The sequence below is a fragment of the Choloepus didactylus genome, chromosome 20 (assembly GCF_015220235.1).
Source record: "Choloepus didactylus isolate mChoDid1 chromosome 20, mChoDid1.pri, whole genome shotgun sequence".
NCBI lineage: Eukaryota > Metazoa > Chordata > Mammalia > Pilosa > Megalonychidae > Choloepus > Choloepus didactylus.
This window is the reverse complement of record NC_051326.1, coordinates 32,697,764-32,720,017: the sequence shown is the minus strand read 5'-3', so window position 1 is coordinate 32,720,017 and position 22,254 is coordinate 32,697,764. Positions and strand designations below refer to the sequence as shown.

Below are 22,254 nucleotides of genomic sequence, written 5' to 3'. Positions count from 1 at the left end.
ACATTTATCTAAGGAAAATTACACATTTTCACCACAAATCTAGGTGTGGGGAAGAGCCCCAGTCTTAAATACAGGCGTGTATAAATATATATAAATTTCTTTTTAAACAGGATTTGTTCCTCTAAAAGGTTGACAGTAGTTGTAAAAATCAGTTTGTCTGTTTCTGAGCTTCTTTTCCTTTTATTTGCCTCCAAAACGTTCCTATTTGGTAGCAAAAAGGAACCAATGAAAAGTCTGGAAGCGCCGAAAGGAACGGTCCTGCGCATACGGCTAATGCTGTCCTTCGCGCCACCCCGTAGTCTGGAGCCGTGAAGGGCTGGCGCGCGCTTTTGAACGGGAGGTGCCTTTCCTCCCAACGGCCGCTGCAGAGTCCTAGTGCTGGTTCTTGGGGCGTTGAGTTAGTTAGCTGCGGGTCTTATTGGGGGCCACTCGACACCTTGTTTGCAAGACGGCCTTGACCTCCACTTCTCCTCACCTTGGCTTTTTCCACCTCAGGGTCTGACTCCGCCGCGAAGCTCTGCTTTGGTAAGAGGAGGTATTTAGAGCTGCTTGAAACTCCAACAAGCCAGCAGTCCCGGCTCCGCTCGGGGGTTTGGGGGCGCAGAGCGTCCCGAGCTGAGGGCTCCGCGTTTGCTTTGATACTACTCGGGACTTGGAAAGAAAGTTGAAGATGTTGAGAAGATGACGTTAAACTGGAAATTGTCTTAGGAATCGTATTTGTTCACTGAGGTGCAAATTCAGTGCACATCTGAATCACGGGATAGGTGAAGTTTTCAACAAAGAAATTCATTTTTTTCTCAAAGCGATGTCTGGGATTCTGTACTTTTAATAGAAGAGAAATAGGATAATTTAGACAGATTTGGGAACCACTGGTCTAGCAAGCTGCCATTGTTTGAATACAGTGAGGCCCAGGAAGTGCCCTGCTGCGTTGCGACCTCAGTCTGCTTTACGGACATCTTTGTTATGCCCCAGATCCGAACACTTGGCTTTGTGCCTGGTGGAAACAGTTCGTTATCTCAACCGAGTGAGCTTTAATTCCAACTCTTAGGACAAAGCTGGTGAAGAATTTCCGGTAGAAATCAAGTGGGTGGGGCGAGAAAGAGGCGCAGGGAGCACATTTACATGTTGTAGTCTCCTTTGATCCCCTCAATTAAGTTGCTTCTATTTTTTCAGGTGAGGTAACTGGGCATTATTTGGGAGGATTTTAAAAGCTCCTGGCTCAGGGGATAAACAATCTGGATTCACCTCCAGGAATCCTAATAGACTGGAGTGTAAGGTGCGGAAGACTTTAGAAACGATCTGGTCCACTGCTTCTCTGGTTCTTTTATTTTTCCTTTTTCTGTTTCCCTTGTGCACCTTAGAGGTATCCAGTGTTATCCATTTACTTGGTCCCAGGATGGGGTCCAAAAAGTTATTGATATCTGATCCAGTAGATCTGTTTATTAGCTTGTTGAGCTCTGTTAACTTTTCAGAACTGCTTTTTAAACAGTACTTACTAGATTTAAAAAAATATATATATATGTCTCCTAAGTACTTCACTGAATATTTATGATATTCAGCTCACAGTTTTATTACCATTAATTTCTAAGGGATCTTCATCTAAAATATTCAAATTTATATGCTGTTATCTATTTAACCATTAATATATATAGAATGTATATAAAATGTTTACTGAATCCAAGACAGTTTGGACTAGTGGCCAAAAGTCCACTTAACTGAGTATTTGACTGTGAAAAAGTTGCCTTCAGGTAACTACGAAATGGATAGTATATGGTATATTTAGGTGAAAATAGCTTGGAGTAGAAGGTGGGATCCAGTCCTAGAGTGCCCTAGAAGTAATGATATGTTAAAAGACTTCTGTTTAAACCATGGTGTTTTTAATTGGAGAAAGAATTTTAAAAAAGGAATACTTATGTTGCTTCTGAAAATCAAATCCTTTTTATGCTGAATGGGAAAAGGCAATGAGATTACAAAGCAATAAGATTTTCAGAACACCATACTTGCGGGTTTTTAAAATTTTTTTTATTTTTAGAGAAAAATAATTAGAGAAGTTGTGGGTTTACAGAAAAATCATGCATGAAATAGAGGATTCCCATATACCACCCTATTAACACCTTCATTGGTGTGGAACATTTGTTACAATCAATGAAAGCACGTTTTTATAATTCTAAAGTCAATGGTTTTAACTTGGGGTTCACTATTTCTGTAGTGCAGTTCTGTGGATTATTTTATTTTTCTTGTATTACCATATATACAACCTAACATTTCCCTTTTTAGCCACATTCAGGTATATATTTCAGTGCATTTAATTATGTTCACAGTGTTCTGCTACCATCACCATCACCACAATCCATTACCAAAACATTTCCATTGTTTTAAGTAGGAACCATGTACATTTTAAACCTTAATTTCCCATTCCCTATCTCTACCCTGTCCCCTGGTAACCTATAGTTTAGATTCTGACTCTGAGTTTGCTTATTCCAATTATTTCATATCAGTGAGATCATAAAATATTTGCCCTTTTGTATCTAGCCTGTTTCACATAACCTGATGTCTTCAAGGTTTGTCCATGTTGTCGCACGCAATAGGACTTCATTCCTTTTTGTGGCTGAATAATATTCCATTATATGTATATACCACATTTTGTATATCCATTTATCGGTTGATGGATACTTGGGTTGCTTCCATCTTTTGGCAGTTGTGAATAATGCCGCTATGAACTTCGGTGTGCAAATATTGGTTTGACTTCCTGCTTTCAATTCTTTTTTGAGTATATACCTAGAGGGATTGCCAGGTCATAAGGCAATTCTATACTTAATTTTCTGAGGAACTGCCAAACTGTCTCTCACAGTGGCAGCACCAGTTTACGTTGCCACCAGCAATGAATGAGTGTTCCTATTTCTCCCCATCCTCTCTAAACACTTGTAATTTTCCTTTTTATTAATAGCAGTGATTCTAATGGGTATGAAATGGTATCTTATTGTAGCTTTGATTTGCATTTCCCTGATGGTTTATGTTATTGATCATCATTTTATGTGCTTTCTGGCCATTTGTATTATCTTCTTTGGAGAGATGGCTAGTCAACTCTTTTGTCCATTTTTACACTGGATTGTCATTTTGTTGTTAAGTTGAAGGATTTCTTTACATATTCTGGATATCAAACCTTCAGCGGATGTGTGATTTCTAAATATTTTCTCCCATTGTTGTTGTTTTACTTAAATGATAAAGTCCTTTGAGGCACGTAAGTATTTGATTTTGATGAGATCCCATTTATCTATTTTTTCTTTTGTGGCTGTGCTTTGGGTGTAAAATCTAAGAAATTATTGCCTAATACAAGGGCCTGAAGATGCTTCCCTACATTTTCTTTTAGGAGTTTGATAGTTCTGGCTTCTATATTTGGTCTCTGATCCATTTTGAGTTGATTTTTGTATAAGGTGTGTGGTAGGGGGCCTCCTTTTTTCTTGCAAATGGAGATCCAGTTTTCCCAGAATCATTTGTTAAAGAGACCATTCTTTCCCAATTGAGTGGTCTTTGCCTCCTTATCAAAAATCAGTTGGCCATAAATATGAGGGTTGATTTCTGAGCTCTCAGTTTGATTCCATTGGTCTATATGTCAGTCCTGTACCTGTACCATGCTGTTTTGATTACTGTGGCATTGTAATAAGTTTTAAGATTGAGAAGTGTGAGTCCTCCAGCTTCATTCTACTTTTTTTAAAGATGGCTTTGGCTATTTGGTACCCATTACCCTTCCATATAAATTTTTTTTTCAGCTTTTATTTATTATTAAATTTAAGAATTGTTCATGTTGTTATAATCTTTTAAATTGGCATATCTCTTGAAGAAGATATATAATAATTAATATAATTATTTCCCTATTGTCGAACTTTTTTTTAAAAAATTCAGTTTTCTTGATATATATTCACATACCATGCAGTCATCCATGGTGTACAATCAACTCTTCACAGTACCATCATATAGTTGTGCATTCATCACCCCAATCAATTTTTGAACATTTTCCTTACACCAGAAAGAATAAAAATAAGAATAAAAAATAAAAGTAAAAAAGAACACCCAAATCATCCCCCCCATCCCACCCTATTTTTCATTTAGTTTTTGTCCCCATTTTTCTACTTATCCATGCATACACTGGATAAAGAGAGTGTGAGCCACAAGGTTTTCATAATCACACCATCACCCCATGTAAGCTACGTAGTTACACAATTGTCTTCAAGAATCACAGCTACTGAGTTGCAGTTTGATAGTTTCAGGTATTTACTTCTAACTATTCCAATACACTAAAACCTTAAAAGGGATATCTATATAGTGACCTCTCGACTCCATTTGAAATCTCCCAGCCACTGAAACTTTATTTTGTTTCATTTTCTTCCCCCTTTTGGTCAAGAAGATGTTCTCAGTTCCACAATGCCCGCTCCATGCTCATCCCCGGGAGTCAAATCCTGTGTTGCCAAGGAGATTTACACCCCTGGGAATCGGGTCCCACATAGTGGGGAGGACAGTGAGTTCACCAGCCCAGTTGGCTTAGCTAGAGAGAAAGGGCCACATCTGAGTAACAAGGAGGTACTTTAGGGGAGACTTTTAGACGCAATTATAAGCAGGTTTAGCCTCTCTTTTGCAGTAATGAGCTTCATAGGGGCAAGCTCCAAGATAGAGGGCTCAGCATACCAAACCATCAGCCCTCAATGTTTGTGAGAACATCAGCAACAATCCAGATGAGGAAGTCCAACACTTCTGCATTTTCTCCCAGCTTCTCAGGGGGTCCCTGCATATATATTTTTATTCTCTGCCCAAATTACTTTGGTATGTGTCACTACTTCGCACTAACCTGTACAAACCTACCAGATCTCATTTCCTTTTCAAAGTTCTATATAAATTTGATGATTGGCTTTGCTGTTTCTGCAAAGAAAGTTGTTGCAATTTTGATTGGGATTACATTGAATCTATAAATCACTTTGGGTAGGATTGACATCTTAACATTATTTAGTCTTCCAATCCTTGCACATGAAATGTCCTTCCATTTATTTAGGTCTTCTTTGATTTTTTTTAGCAATGTTTTGAAGTTTTCTGTGTACAAGTCCTTTACCTCCTTGGTTAGATTTATTCCTAGATATTTGATTCTTTTAGTTGATGTTGTAAATAGTATTTTTTTCTCTTTTTCCTCTTCTGATGGTTCATTACTTGTGTATAGAAACACTACTGATTTTGGGGTGTTGCTCTTTACCCCACCATTTTGCTGAATTAATTTTTAGTTTGAGGAGCTTTGTTGTGGGGTTTTCAGGATTTTCTGTTTATAGGATCATGTCATCTGCAAACAGGGAAAGTTTTACTTCTTCCTTTCCAATTTGGATGCCTTTTATTTCTTTCTCTTGCCTAGGAACTTCCTCTGGTAAGAACTTCCAGTTCAGTGTTGAATAACAGTGGTGACAGTGAACATCCTTGTATTGTTCGAGATCTTAGAGGGAAAGCTTTCAGTCCTTTGCTATTAAGTAGGATGTTAGCTGTGTGTTTTTCATGTATGCCCTTTGTCATGTTGAGGAAATTTCCTTCTATTCCTGATATTTTAAATGTTTTTATCAAGAAGTGGTGTTAGATTTTGTCAAATACCTTTTCAGCAGCAAGTGAGATGATCATGTGGTGTTCCAGTTTGCTTATGCTGCCATTACGCAAAATACCAGAAATAAAATGGCTTTTATAAAGGGGGTTTTATTCAGTTACAAAGTTTCAGTCCTAAGGCCTTAAAAGTGTCCAAGGTAAGGCATCCACAATAGGGTACCTTCACTGAAGAACTGCCAATGGTGTCTGGAACACCTCTTTTGGCAGGGAGGGCACGTGGCTGGCGTCTTCCTTTGCTCCCAGGTTGTGTTTTAAAATGGCTTTCTCCAAAATGTTGCTCTTGGAGCATTTTGACTTCTCTTAGCTTCTCCAGGGCAAACTCTGGGCTAGCATCTCAAAGCTGCTTTCAGCGGCCATCTCCAAAATGTCTCTCTTGGTTCCTTCTCCCAGGACATTTCTCTCTAATCGCCTGAGGTTCCTGTCTTAGCATATTCCAGGGCAAACTCTGGGCTTCATCTCTTAGCTAAATGTCCTTCTATCTGTGTCTCCAAGCATCTCTAAGCGTCAGTGTCAGCAAGCATCTGGGCCTGTGTGGCTCTTTTTAAAGGACTCCAGTAAACCAATCATGACCTACCCTGAATGGGCAGAGCCAAATCTCCATGGAAACATTCAATAAAGAGGTCACACCCTAATCAAAAAGATTAATCAATCTGCCACCACAAGATTGCATTAAATAATATGGCTTTTTCTGGGGGGCATTATATATCCAAACTGGCACATGTGGTTTTCCCCCTTCATTCTATTAATGTGGTATATTACATTAATTGATTTTCTTAATGTTGAACCACTCACATACCAGGGATAAATCCCAGTTGATCATGGTGTATAATTGTTTTAATGTGCTGTTGGATTAGGGTTGCTAGTATTTTATTGAGGACTTTTGCATCTATGTTCATAAGACATATTAGTCTACAATTTTCTTGTCTAGTGGTTTATTTATCTGACTTTGCTGTGGAGTGATGTAGGCCTCATGGAATGAATTAGGTAGTATTCCCTCCTCTTTAATTTTTTGGAAGAGTTTGAGCAGAATTGGACTTAAGTCTTGAAATGTTTGTTAAATTCCTCTGGGAACCATCTGGTCCTGGGCTTTTCTTTGTTGGGAAGTTTTTGATGACTGATTCAATCTTTTATTAGTTGTTTTGTTAAGATCTCTTATTTCTTCTTGAGTCAGCGTAGGTAGTGCGTGTTTCTAGGAATTTGTCCTTTTCATCTAGGTTATCTAATTTGTTGGCATACATTTTTTTTCTTAGTATCTTATAGTCCTTTCTATTTGAGCAGGGTTGGTAGCAATGTACCCCTTTTCATTTCTGATTTTTGTTATCTATATCCTCTCTTTCTTTGTCAGTCTAACTAAAGTTTTGTCAGTTTTATTAATGTTTTCCAAGAACCAACTTTTAGTTTTGTTCATTCTATTGTTGTTGTTGTTTTTGGATGGGGTTTATTTTTCTTCATGTTTATCCTGTTTGGTGTTTTCTAGGCTTCTTGGGTGTGCATATTCATGTCTTCTGCTAAACTTGGAAAGTTCTCTGTCATTATTTCTTTGAAAAATTCCTTCTATTCCTTTCCCTCTTTCTTCTCCTTCTGGGACTCCCACAATACTGGTATGCTTGATGGTGATCCAGATGTGTCTTAGGCTATTTTTGCTCTTTATAATTCTTTTTTCTTTCTGCTCCTTGGCTTGAATCATTTCAATTTTCTTGTGTTTGAGTTTGCTATTTCTTTCTTCTGTAGCTCCAATCTGCTGTTGAAACCCTCCTGAGAATTTTTCATTTCAGTTACTGTGGTCTTCCACTCCAGTAGTTGTTTGGTGCCTTTTAAAAATTTCTATGTCTTTACTAAGATTCTCATATTCGTTCTTTGTTTTCCTGATACCCTTTAGTTCTTTCTCTGTATTTTCCTTCATCTCCTTGAGCACTTTTTTTAGAGCAGTGAGGTCTAACTTTTTTTTTTTTTAACTTTTTATTGATGATTTATAATAGATTTATAGAGCTCTGTGCACCCTTTGGTTAATTTTCAAAAACTGAACACATCCATGTAACCAGCACTCAAGTCAAAAAACAAAACATTACCAGCACTCCAGGAACCCCTTTTGTGTTCTCTTCCAATCACTACTCTGCCAAGGGCAATCACTGTTCTGACATCTAACAGCATGTACTATTTTTACCTGTTTTTGTACCTTATATAATGGGTCTTACTCTTCAGTGTCTGACTTCTTTCATTCAACATTACATATTTGTATTTTCATCCACTGGTCACTGTTGTATATCTTTCATTTTATTGTTGTAGCGTAGTCCATTATATGATTTATTTATCCCTTCCATTGTTGACAGTCATAAAGGTTGTTTTTATTTCAGGGCCTGTTCTAGTTTGCCAATGCTGCCAGAATGCAAAACAGCAGAAATGGATTGGCTTTTATAAAGGGGTGTTATTTGGTTACAAAGTTATAGTCTTAAGGCCATAAAGTGTCCAAGGTAACACATCAGCAATCAGGTACCTTCACTGGAGGATGGCCAATGTGTGAGAATGAGAGTAAGTTTAGCTTACACACAGCACAGGTGTGCCTAGCAGGGTGGGGCAGTTAAGGAATTGGTAGAAGGTTAAAAAGACAAACTGTAATCCGGTCAGTCCCCCTGCTTATCCGCCCACTATCCACAGTCAGTCCCCCTGCTTATCCGCCCACTATCTACTATCCTTGCAGGGTGGAGCCTCGAAATAGAGGTTCTCAAAATAGCCTCATAACTTGTTACCAAACTAGCCCAGACTGGCTCTAAAGAGGCCTGAGGGTACCCATTATGGTCAGGGGTGGAGATTTGTTTCAACCGTTCCTAAGGTTGCAAATTTGCACTGAAACGTATTTCAAATACTTCCAATTTGGGCGGGCTGCATGTTTCAAATTTGCGGGGCTAGTTAGGCTTGTCGAATATAATGTAACCTCTGAAGTATCCAGCCAATAGAGAAACAGGGGAGGGACTTGTGGTTAGGTTTAGGAAATAAATACTGCTAAATCTATTGTTCTGCGCGCCAACCTCCACATTTGGTTGGGTGTCTGTTCTTGCAAGACCGTGAATAAAGTCTTGTCTTCTCCATAATCAGGTAAGCGTTTGTTCCCTTTTAGGAACAGTGCTTGTTTCTCACAAATGGCATCTGGAAATCCTCTGTTAGCTGGGAAGGCACGTGGCTGGCATCTGTTCCAAGTTCTGGTTTCAAAATGGCTTTCTCCCAGGATGTTCCTCCCTAGTCTGCAGTTCCTCTTCAAAATGTCACTCTCAGTTGCTCTTGGGGTATTTGTCCTCTCTTAGCTTCTCCGGAGCAGGAGTCCGCTTTCAACAGCTGTCTTCAACTGTCTCTCATCTGCAGTTCCTCTCTCAGTTCATGTGCGTTCTTCAACGTGTCCCTCTTGGCTGTAAAAAGCTCATTCCTTCTGTCTGAGCTTATATAGTGCTCCAGTAAACTAATCAAGGCCAATGCTGAGTGGGTGGGGCCACACTTCCATGGAAATTATCCAGTGAAAGATGTCGCCCACAGTTGAGTGATCACATTTCCACGGAAACATCCAAGCAAAAGTCTCCAACCCAATCAACACCAATGTGTTTCCTGCCCACACAAGAGTGCATCAAAGATAATGGCATTTTGGGGGACATAAAACATCCAAACCAGCACGGGGCTTTAGTGCACCTGTGAATATATTTTAACACATATAGTGTTCAATTTTTCCCCAATTGTTTATTTCGAAGATTTTCAAACATATGGAAAAGTTGAAATATTGGTATGGTGAACATCTATATATCTACCATCTAGATTGTAAATTAACATTTTACTATATTTGCTTCATTACTTATCTATTCCTCTACCCATCCATTAGTCCATCTTTTTTTAATGCATTTCAAAGTAACTCACATCAGTACACTTCACCCCCAAAACATTTCAGTATGCATATCATTGATGATCATTTGATATTTGTTTATGAATTTTTCTTTGGAAAAAAAGTTGCACAAAGTGAAATACATAAATGTCAATTGTACCATTCATTGAGTTTGAGAAATGCATACACCTGTGTAACCCAAACCCCTACCAAAATATAAAACATAATCTTCACCCCGGAAAGTTCCCTTATGCCCCTTCCAGTCAATTTCCCCCCATCCCTTCCCATAACTATTGTTCTCTCTCTCCTTTTTTTTTTTTAACCGTATATCAGTTTTGTCTGATTTGGAACTTCATATAAATGCAGTCACAGAGCTCTTTTGTCTAAGGCTTCTGTCACTCATCATGTTTTTGAAATTCATCCTTGGTTTTGCTTAAATAAATAGTTTGTTCCTATTCATTGCTGAGTAGTATTGCTTTTTATGAATATACCACAAATTGTTTATCTAGACTGTTGTTGACAGGCAACAGGGATGTTTCTAGTTTGGGGCTTATGAACAAAAAGTGCTATTAACACTCTTGTTCTGGTCTTTTTGCAGATATATGCTTTCATTTCTCTTGGGTAGATACCTAGGACTGAAATTGCCAGGCCATATGTGTATGCTTAGTTTCATACAAAACTGCCAGCACTTTATTTCCACGTGGTTGTATGATTTTACATTCCCACCACAATCTATGAAAGTTTACATTGTTCAACATCCTTGCCAATATTTGGTGGTGTCAGTGTTTTAAATTTAAGCTATTCTGGTGGATGTGTAGTGATACCTTATTGTGGTTTTTTAATTTGTATTTCTCTAATAATGATATTGACCTCTTTTTCAAGTGTTTATTGGCCATTCATATATCTTCCTTTGTGAAGTACCTGCCGGTTCAAATTTTTGCCCATTTTTTAATTGTTGTTTGGCTTTCTGTTATTGAGTTATTGGAGTTCTTTCTAAGTAGGAAATAACAATTCTTTGTCAGATAAATGCTTTCTTTACGAATAATGTCTTCTAGTCTGGCTTGCCTATTCATTTTCTTGAATGTCTAAAAAATCTTCCTTGAGCTTTTTTAAGATCATTTTTTTAAAAAAGTCTTTGGTATGTCCACATTCTGGTTTTCTTCATTAGTGTTTTCTAGATTTTTATCCTCTTCCTTTGGATGGGCTCTCATTTCCTATTTCCTTGTTTGCCTTGTACTCTTTTGTTGCACTCTGTACCTTTTAATACTTTAAAATGTTAACTCTGGGATTTATTCCCTGAGATATCTATTTCTTTGTTTTGTAACCAGATGGTGATAAGACAGATTTTCTTGAGCTTTAGCCCTCCTACCAGAAAGATCTGCCCAAGGCAAATGCAGTGTTTAGAGCCAGAGCCCACCCTATCTTTTCTGGGCCTGTGTCATGTCCTGGACTTGTGCTTGTTAGTGTTTTGGATTTTCCTCATTTATAGGAGTTTCAGTGCCCCCTCTGTTTCCCAGGAGACAGACCTCCCTCTCCCAGGTGTTTAAAGCTGGAAAGTCATTGCCCCAGACTGTCTGCCTCTGTAGTTTCTTACATTCCTTTCATTGTCTCAAGCTGCTTTTTCCTGGAGGGCAAATCCTTAGAGGGGGGTAAACTGAGGAGGAGTTTCCCAAGTCAGTCTTTCCCAGCCTAAACAGGGCCTGGTACCCACGATGGGGACACAGAATAGTTCCAAAGTGTCCTGGAGACGGAATCAGGAAGGGCACCAGGAACTTCTAAATCCCACAAATTTTTATCTTTTGCTTTGATTCTACACCTATATCTAGCTGCCTAATTGATATTTCCACTTGAATGACTAATAAGGCATCCAGGATTGAGCTCCTGATCTCAATTAATGGCACCTCCATTTTTCTAGCTAATCAGTCCAAAAAACTTGGAGCCATCTTTGACTTTTCTTTCATTCCTAAACTAAATCCAAGCAACAGGAAATCCTTTTGGCTCCAAATTCAGAAGATATCCAAAAACCAACCATTTCTCACTAGTTCCACTGTTAACTACCTTATCCAACACCATCATCGCTCTAGGATTATTGTAATAGCCACATTATTGATATGATTGCTTCCACCCTTGCTTCCCTTCTGTTAAACAGTAAAATGTTAAAATGTAAGTTGAAATATGTCAATCGTATGCTCTCCAAAAGCTTCCCATTTCTTTTAGAGTAAAAGCTAAGATCCTTACTGTGCCTAAAGCTCTTGAGTAAAAAGCCAAATCCTACTCCTGCTTGATTTGCCACCCCTACCCAACCTCTCTTGACTTCATTTTCTTCTCTGCCTTGCTAGCTCTGCCCTCCTAGCTTTTCTTTGAATATTTCTGGCTCATCACCTTTGTATTTACTACTTCCTCTGTCTGAAAGACTTCTAGATATTTGCATGGGCTTGCCCCTTCACTTCCTTCAAATGACACCTTTTCAAAGACACCTCTGATTACCCCAAATCAAATTTCAAGCCTCTTCTTAACACTTTGTGTCTCCCATTACTGATATGTTATTCCCTTGACTGTGTCTTTGTTTACACATTTCTCTTATTTTTTTTACTTGCTTCTTGTTAACTGCTGTATCTGCATTGCCTAGAGCAGCATTTAGTACATGGTACATGCTCAATAAATATATTTTGACTGAGCAAATCAAGAGTAGCTTCACACAGATATGTAGAAGTCTCCGAAGATCTGAGGTGCTCCCTCACAGTTTCCTGAGGGGAAAGATGAATGGAAGTAGAAGAATGGGAATAAGAATCATATGGGGAAATATTTTCCAAAGTAGGAGTGCTTCCTCCAACCCACTTGGCTAAATAGTTTGTCTTTCCCCAAAGACTGGAAGCAAATTCCAGAATACTGCTGTTCTTTCCTTTGAGTTAAATATCACTTGATAAAATTAGTGTATTTTTGGCAAGTGCATGAAAAGAATCTTCAGTGTTTCAAATACAGGCAAATCCAAAGACAAGGATTATAGCTAAAATAAAAATATATTTTTGAGCAAGCTTTTCAATAGACAAAACTGGACCTTTGAGATATATTCAGTTTTCCAACATGGTATTTATTAATGGTTCTGTAAAAAATTTAAGCAAATGTGTTCTCCGCCTCCTAATTTCTTACAGACAAACAAACTAGCTTATAGATGTGTAGAACAGTTTTGCTCTATAATAAATAAACCTGATATGAAACCTAAGTCTTCTGTTTTGAAAAGAGAAATTAATTTTAAAATTTTTAGTAAAAAGTTATTTTAAGAAGTAAAAAGGTTGAGTTAACTTGTTTGTATATGCAGTATGTACATTTTATTTGCATGTACAATTTTTTTATAACCGTTATTGAGATGTTCATGTATTATAAAATTCACCTTTTGAAAGTGTAAAATTTAGTGGTTTTTAGTATACTCACAGAGCTGGTTATATTAAAACACTATCTAATTTTAGAATATTTTCGTCATACCAGAAAGAAATCCGTACCTACTAGCAGTCATTCCACATGTTTTCCCCTCCCTTAGCCTCTGACAACCAGTCTCTATGGATATGCCTATTCTGGAAATTTCATATAAATAGATCATACAGTATGTAGCCTTTTGTGTCTAGTTTATTTCACTCAACATGATGTCTTCAAGAATCATTCATGTTGTGGAATGTATCAGTACTTTTTTTTACTTGTGTATCAATTATTTTTTATTGCCGAATAATATTTCATTGTATGGATATACCACTTTTTTTTTTTTTTAGGATATAAGAGTCCTGTTAACTACCAGTGGGAAGTGGGAGTAGATATTCAGTGTGAAGAGACATACTTTTTACTTTTTTGTATGAGGTGATTTTTTTTTTAAACTAAGTGCATATATAACTTTCTAATTAAAAAAAAAAACCCTCAATCACTAGTAGTATGACCAGCGGTAAGTAATTTTACCTCTCTGTTTTTCAGTTTTCTCTTTGTAAATACAGTTGGACTCAGTATTTGTCATGGTCTTTTTAAGTTCTCACTTTTTATCTTTATGTGATTAAATGAATGATAATATGGGAATATTTTTTTCATGAGTGACAGTTTTGTTCTTTATAAATGCAGTGTAACTTGCAGTTTATTCTCATCATAGGACCTAAAGCGGTTATTACAATGGAAGGAACAAATAATTTCAAGACGCCAAACAAATTATCTGAAAAAAAGAAATCTGGTAAGATTGTGGTGGCTATTAGAAATGTCTTGATCCTTGAATTATCTATCATGCACAAACAATTTTAACATAAGTTCTTTTTATAATATTGGTCTTGACAAGTGACCTATCTATGAGCTAATTTTATTAACAGTCTAACAGATTTGGGGATTTTCTCTGGTGAAGAATGAATTTAGCTTAACCTTTTGGAGAACTACTTTTCTACCTTTCCCTCTCCCATACATGCATTGCTCTTCTGAGAGTAAGATATTTTTCTGAGGCAATTCAATGGGAAAGGTTAATCTTTTCAAAAAATAGAGCTGAAGTAATTGGATATCCATATTTAGAAAACATTAACCTATAGCTGTCTGAAAACCATTATGTTTTGTCAAGTTTTTTAGCAGTTTACAGTAGGATGGCAATTCCAGGAGCAGTTAATTCTTCATAAGCAGAAGCAGGGATCTTCTATTTTATCTTTTTTTATGGTCATATAATGCTGTGTAATATAGATGTACTAATAATTATGCTTCTAATGATGATCACTTAGGGTTTTTGTTTGTGTTTGTTTATTTTTTACAACCACAAAAGCAAATCCCAATATTCAAATATGTATGCACATGTGGGTATGTGTCTGTGAGAAAAACAGGCTGTTTGCCTATTCCTGCTTCAGCGTACTGTAGGATAGAACTCCAAAAGTAGAATTGTTGAAAGAGTATCCATGTAAATAGGTAAATACTCCAATTTTTCTCCAAAAAGACTACACTATAATACCCTTAAAATAATGGTATATTGAGAATATTAGGATGCATTTGTAGAGGCCCTTTCAAATACTAATTTTATTTTTTTATTTTTCTTTTGGACATTTAGTATTTTGCTCAACTCCATGTATAGAAATTCCTGCCTCTCCATTCATGCAGAAGCTTGGCTTTGGTACTGGGGTAAATGTTTACCTTATGAAAAGGTGAGTATAAGATTTCAGATTAACCTTTTTGCATGGAGCCATAGTTCCACTGTACTTGGAGACAAAGGAATATGAAAACTCAAATATTTATATTTGGAGTATGCTCTTGATCCTATCTGTCTGCTATATTCCAGCCCCCAGAATCTTTTATAACTTTGCTAATGTGTTGTCCAGTATACTTTTCTCTTAGCTTTTTCCTGATAGGTTATTAAAGAGGAAGTAATTAACCTCATAATTTTGTCTTGGCTTGTGTGGGAAGGAGAAGTAAGTGAAAGTGGTTGTAGATGAAGTTTTTTGTGGTTAAGTAAGGGTAAAATGACTAATTTTAAACTGGGAAAACAGTGTTAAAAGAAAAATGAAATAATTGGTCAGGTGTACTGATAATATATTGTAGATGTCAGACACTTTTTAAAAAAAGTTGTTTCTTTTAATTTTTGCTCTTTACCTAGCTTCATGGTTACTAACTGGCAAACAACTAAGTCAGTATGTATTCCATAATGCATTCTTGGCCTGGGTAGTCTTAACCTGGCATAGCGTTAGCTTGATCTACATTTATATTGTTTCCAACTAGAATTGCTTTCTTTATAAAAGGTTAATGAATTGAAAATAGTGTAGCAATTGTGTTTAAGTAAGTATTCTTAAAGTATTTTTACAGTTTATAAACCCCCTTTGTATGTTTGTATGGTATTTTGTAAACATTCTTTTTTTAGTGTTTAACTTGTCTTAAGTTTTGAAAGAAAAATATCTAACAGGTTTTCATGGCTAGTCTTATTTTTTTCCCCTCTTAAAATTTTTTTAATGTAATTTCTATTATTAACAAAGTTATGTTGTTATGACTTGGTCAAAAAGCTACTTGTTTGTGTGGGGGTGCTGCCCTCATCAAGGCTCCGTCCCCAACAGAAGCTTTGAATAGCAGGAACTGGCAGAAACATCTTTTCTTAGGGCTGCAGAAAACGACTAAAGGTCTGCAGTAAATCAGCCAGTATGAATCAAGAAATAGCCTTAAAAGCAGTAAAATCTCATGACATCCTTGCTGACTGCTCCCCAGCCTTTCACCAGCCCATCACAGAGCCAGCCTGCTCTCCCAGTTCCAGAGGGAGTCGAGTAGCCCTTATACGTATGCTAGTAGCATGTATGTTTGGCCCAATTTGTCTGATGGTGGCATGAGGGACTTCTTTTCCCAGAACTTGCCCTAAGTGTAGAAGGCAGCTCAAAGAGCTTTCTTACAGAACACTGTAGGAGAGCAGTCAAGTCGTGCTACCCAGAGCAAGGGATTGCTGGCTGTAGCACAGACACCACAGTGCCCTGGACTGTGATGAGAAACTGTTTCCTATGGAAGAAGGGACATTTAAAATCATGTAAATGGGTGAATTCCTAGGGCCACATATTCATGCCCCAGACATATGTGCAGAAAGGATCTGGATACAAGCCTGAGGAATAGATGCCACAGAGTCTAAATTTCAGCAATTAACTCATTAAATTATCAAGATGTCCAGGTTTCAACAAAAGGTTACAAAACGTACAAAGAAACAGGAAGTAATGGCCCAGGCAAAGGAGATTAAAGCATTTAGAAATCATCAATGAGGAAGACCAGATCTGAGACATACCCAGGACATACAGTAGTTCCCTATGAAAAGGTGCACAGGATATACATTTTTTGAGAATTTGCATTTCAGGAAATAATTTCATTTTACCTTCATATTAAATGCTTGTTTTAATTTTTCTAGATTAGAATTCTCATTTGGAAATAACTTTCCTCCAGAATTTTAAAGTTGTCTTCTAGCTTTCAGTGTTGCTGTTGAGAATTGCTTTTCCTTTTTATGTAACCCTTTTTATGTTATCTTTCCCTTTCACCAGTCTAGAACATGATTGATCTTCCTTTTGTCTCCAGTATTCTGAAATTGCACAATATCATGCTTGGTTTGGGCCTTATCTGAAAATTCCAGTTCTTAATTTCTGAGAAATTTGTCTTTAAATGGGTTTTTTGGTGATTCTCACTAAAAAACCCATTTAAACCCATTACATGGGTTTGTTTTTGTTTGTTTATTTTTTGTTCTCTATCTGGAACTCTGTTCTTTGGATGTAAACTGGATTGTTCTCTGATTTACTTTTTTTCCTCTTTTTTTCCTATTTCCTATCTTTTTGTCCTTTTGCTCTATATTCTGGGAGATTTCCCCAACTTTATCTTCTGACTATTCTATTGAGCTTTTCATTTTTGTCTATCATAGTTTTAAGTAATTGCTGGTTTTCTTTTTAAAAAATAGTTTTTTGGGGGGGTGCTAGAAATGTTCTCTGTCTTTACCTGGATGTTGGTAACACAGGTACATACATATTCAAAATTTCATTAGGCATTTAGTGTATATATTAGTTTCCTAGCTGCTAAAACAAATACTATACAATGGGTGGGCTTAACAACAGAAATTTATTGACTCAGTTTCAGAGGCCCAGAATATTTGTTTCCTCCCAGGGTTGGTATCTTCTGGATTGCTGGCAATCTTGGGGTTCTTTGACTTTCCCTTCATGTGGCAGTGCACATGGTGGTGTTTTCTCCTTTCCCTTCCAGGTTTCATTGACTTCCAGCTTCTGGCTCCCATGGCTTCCTCTGTTGCATCCAGTTTCCTTTGCTTATAAGGACTTCAGCCATATGGATTAAGACCTACTGTCATTCAGTTTGGGCAAACTTTAATAAACGTCTTCAAAGGTCCTATTTACAATGGATTCATACTCATAGGACTAGGAGTTGGGACCTGAACATCCCTTTTGTGGGAGATACAATGTAATCCCCAATAGTCAATCCTTTGGACCCCAGAAAGACATGTTCTCCCCACAGGCAAAATACATGCATTCATCACAACGTCCCCAAAGTCTTAAGTCATTTCAGTAACAATACAAAGTCTCAACAAAATCAGTTATGGGCCTGGTCCATCCTCGGGGAAAATTCCTCTGTCTAATGGACCTGTGAAGCCTAGAAAACCGTTTCCAGTATTCAATGGTTGAACAGGTATAGGATAAACATTCCCATTCCAGAAGGTAGAAATTGGAAAGAAAATTAGTTACAGGGCCCAAACAATTCTAAAACCCAGCTGGCAAACTCCATTAGATTTCAAGGTCTGAGAGTCATCTGTGGGTGATGTTTTGTCCTCTGGGCCTGCTGGAATGGCAGCCCCTCCATCTACAAGTGCTCGAGCTGTGAGAGGGTATCAGAATGGCAGTCATGCTCTCTGAGAAGTCCAGGGCACAGGCCCAACCATCTCCAAGCATGTGGGTGACAGCATTTTCTGTGAAAAATGATTCAAAGCCAAGTCCCTCCAACTGTAGGGCTGAGCCTGCCCTTTCCATTAATGTAAGTGAGCCCACTCTTAGCCCAAGGAGATCTCTTCAATCTAGGCCTTGGTTTCCATGTTTTTGCCGTTGAAGTCATTCTTCCTTCAAATTTTCCCTCCTCTGTCCCTTTCAATCCAGACTGGCAGTGGTTCTGCTCAGACAAATTTTGCAGAAGTTTTGTTGGCTTTATGTGCAGTTCAGGGGGTCCAAACCATGACACAGTAGTACTTTCTGCAGATCCTCTCTGGATATCTGCCTTTCAAATCCTGACTTCCACTGAGATGGCTGACTGGATCAGTGTTGGGGCACATGCCCTTTAGCCAAGCGTTGTTCAGTTAAACCCTCACATGGAGCTTTGTCCTGTGAAGACTCAGTTCCCAGAAGCTCAGAGAGGTCCCTGATAGAACTGTTTCTGGATAGGCTCAGAATTTTCCAAACCATTGATTTCTGGTTTCTTTGTGCTTAAGAGTTCAATCCTCAGTTTATCTTTTTCCTCTCTCATTTTCACTGTAAGCTTCAAGGAGAAACCAGGCTGCACCTTCTACACTTTGCTTGGAAATCTCTTCAGCTAAATATCCAAGTTTATCACTTGGAAGTTCTGCCTTCCATCCGACATCAGAAAACAATTTTGACAAGTTCTCTGCAATTTTGTAACAAGGATTGCCTTTTCTCAGTTTCCAATAACACATTCATCATTTCCTTCTAAGGCCTCTTCAGAAGTACCTTCATGCCCATATTTCTACTAATAGCCTCTTCAAAGCAATCTGTCACCCATCTCAATTCTTTCAGCTCCTACCCATTATTCAATTCCAAAGCCGTTTCCACATTTGGGGGTATTTGTTATAGCAACACCCTACTTTCTGATACCTTTATTATTTTATTAAAGTAATTATTTAATAATTATTTTCCTAACTGTTAACAAATACCATACAGTGGGTTGGCTTAACAACAGGAATTTATTGGCTCATGGTTTCAGAGGCTAGAAGGCTCGCTTCTTGCCAGGATTGGTATCTTCTGGCTGGCCAGCGATCTTGGGTTTCCTTGGCTTTTCCATCACATGGCAGGATACATGGCAACATCTTCTCCTTTTCCTTCTGGGTTCTGTTGACTTTTTTGGTGCACCACGGCTGCTTCTCCTGTGTCTAATTTCCTTTGCTTATAAGGACTGCAGCCATATTAGATTAAGGCCTACCCTCATTCAGTTGGAGGATACCTTATCTAACAACATCTTCAAAAGCCCTATTTACCAATGGGTTCACACCCACAGGACTAGGGGTTGGGACCCTAACATGCCTTTGGTGGAGGACATGATGTAATCCCCAACAATATGCGTGTGGTAATAAATTACCCTATTCCTGTATAGTTTACAAATTCTCAAATGTGCCAGTAAACCTCATTCTAAAGAACCTCCCTTCCAAAGTCAGTCTCCAGTCTTCAGAAGCCAGAGAGCAGAGGATATGTACCTGTCCAGTGGTGCAGAATCAGAGAGGGTATCTATGAATCCACCTGCTTTTTAAATAATTTTCAAGCAGTTTATTGAGCCTATTAAATCAGTTCTCATCTATTTTTCCGGCTTCCCAAATTTTTTTGTTATTATTTCCTCTTATTTCCATCCTTATCAATGGGTATATGTCTTAGAATATCCATTTGCTGTCATTTTTGTGTGGCTTGGGAGGGGTCAAAATTATGTGTGTATGTTAAAGCTATTGTTTAAGTCCAGACATCTGTATTTTTTAATAACAAGTCAAATTTGCATTACTAAATTAAACCCAACATAATTTATGTCTTTTTTGTATAAAAGGATGGATTCAGTTTCCTAATATTTGCTTAGAATTTTTGTATCTATAAGGGAAATTGGCTTGTAATTTCCCTTTTTCTCCTGTCCCTGTTTGATTCTTTAAATCAAGGTTATACCAGACTCATAGTTCCTTTTCCGTCACTGGAGCAGTTTGTATAAGATTGAATGGTAGGTTCCTTGAAAAATTACTAAACCTATAAAATCAGCTGGACCTTTTATTTCTTATAGGAAGATTTAAACTAGTGATTACACTTCTTCTTTAATCAGTTTTCTTAGATTTTATAAGAATTTGTCCATTTTGTGTTTCAAATTTATTAGCATAAAGTTTTTAGTATTCGCTTACATTTCTTACCTCTGCTGTCTCTGTAATTATGGCCCCATTTTTATTTGCAATATTACTTATTTGTGCCTTCCTGTTTTTTCTTCTTGTGCAATATCATCATTAATTTGCCTATTTTATTAGTCTTTTCATGTTGCTTAAAGATGTTCTTGACATTCTGTAGATTAGGATATGTTTATATAAGAAGTGAAGATGGACTTGTTCACTGAATTCTTAACATTCAAGAACTACAGATTACTCCTTGAAACTTGAAAAATATATTTTTCATAATAAAATGACATTAGAGAAGTTATTCCCAAATGATAGTACTATTTAAAACTGGAAGTTTAAGAAAAGTTTAGATAAATTTATGGATAATGTAGGTATATGAATTAGATCTAGTGATCCTTTGAATACGTGTTTTCCTTTGGAAAAAAAAAAAGATCCTGTGATCATAGAGCTGTGCTTATGAAGGAGTAAAGAGCTAAATGGGTCTTTGGTTCAAGCTATTATTTTTTGTTCTCATGATTAAAATTTTTTGTCTTTAACTTTTGAGACTATTTCACTAGCTTTTGTCCCCTCAGGTTACATATAATTTGTCCTTATAATTTACTATACTGCTAAATAAATGCCTACTTTGTCAGGTAAACCTTTCCCTGACTTTGTTTTACCTGTATATTTATTTAGGCCTCAAAACTCTTATACCTATGCTTCTATTTGACAGACCCCGAGCAGTTAATATCTACCTCTAAGGTTTAGATGTTGCATCTAAAAAAGATTTCTTTGCTTTCTGTCTGTCTGATTGTATAGTCAGGATTGAATGGGGCAATGTTGGAAATACTAAACACATGGGGAGTAGGAGATAAATTTTGCAACGCAAAAATAATCTTGTAAACAGCCAAGAGCCTCTTTTTACTTTACAGAGCCTTAAAATTTGAATTTAAAAAAAAAACAAAAACACTTATACCTTAAATATCCTTAAATGACTGAATCTTCCTAAAAAAAAAGGCAATTTACATTTTTCTCATTTGTTTATTATCTCCTGAAACTTAACTTCATATCTTTGATCATGTTGTAAAAAGGTCTAAGATGAATTGGTCAGTGTAAAGTTGCAGTATTTATTGGTGAAGCACAGCATGTTATTCTTCAGATAATTATATACACACCAAATGTTTTTATGTGTCTCTTCTTTAGATTAAGTTGTTTTAGATTGGTTTGTATTACTTCAGCATTGTATAACTCAAATCTGGTACATACGGTTAAATGTTTGATAAACAGTTGATAGTCTAACATGTTCTACAGGAAAAATGAGAAAACAGTATAGCAATTTTCAGGTTTAAAATTTATAACATTCTATCCTATTCTTCTAGTTCTCTTTGTATCCGCTCTTTTCCAATGTATAGATATCAGACCTCTCTCAATATATCAGCAATATAACTCCTAAATAAAAAGGAAATATAGCCGAGTTTTTAATAGTCTAAAATACTTAAAAAAAATTTTTTTTAAATAGCAAATTACTATCAAGTTCTTTCAAAATGCAGTTCTTTTTAGTCATTTGAAAATGTATTATGGTTTTTATTCTTTTCTATATGTTTATTATTATTATTATTGTTTTATTTTTAGATCACCAAGAGGTTTGACTCATTCTCCTTGGGCTGTGAAAAAGATCAATTCTAGATGTAATGATCATTATCAAAGTATGTATGAAAAGAGACTAACTGATGAAGCTAAAATTTTGAAAAGCCTTAACCATCCAAACATTATAGGTAAGTTTAAATCTATTTGGTAGTAGTATCTGATATAATATTTTTCTGTCCACCCAGAAATAGTTTATATAATCCCTTAACTGGTTTCACTAATAGAAATGAGAAGGATGGGGGTGGAGATTGGCAGGGATCAAATTAATGTGAAAATTTTATACTAAAAAATAGTATGTAATATTTTAAATGCATAAGTATATGTTTAAACTTGATGGGAATAGATACAATCATTATGACTCCTGGTACATGGAGAATTCAGGAATATAAAATGATCTTCATTCAGATAATTTAAATCCATTTAGATAATTTTCTGGCTTTCATTTCGCATCTTTAATACTATAGGGCTGGTGAAACCATTATATTTAGGGAAGCATGTAAAATATTAAAAATTATTTTAATTTGTGTTACTACTG

The 22,254-nt window shown here is 36.7% G+C and overlaps 1 protein-coding gene across 1 annotated transcript in view; it reads left to right on the top strand.

Moving 5' to 3' along the window:
* Nucleotides 1–367: 367 nt before the first annotated feature.
* Nucleotides 368–22,254, top strand: part of PBK (PDZ binding kinase) — a 35,984-nt gene continuing 14,097 nt past the window's right edge. The window contains exons 1-4 of the mRNA XM_037813017.1: nucleotides 368–525; nucleotides 13,623–13,700; nucleotides 14,547–14,640; nucleotides 21,705–21,847. Of these exons, the coding sequence (XP_037668945.1) occupies nucleotides 13,643–13,700; nucleotides 14,547–14,640; nucleotides 21,705–21,847 (295 nt within the window). The 5' untranslated portion in view covers nucleotides 368–525; nucleotides 13,623–13,642. The remainder of the gene's footprint in view (nucleotides 526–13,622; nucleotides 13,701–14,546; nucleotides 14,641–21,704; nucleotides 21,848–22,254) is intronic.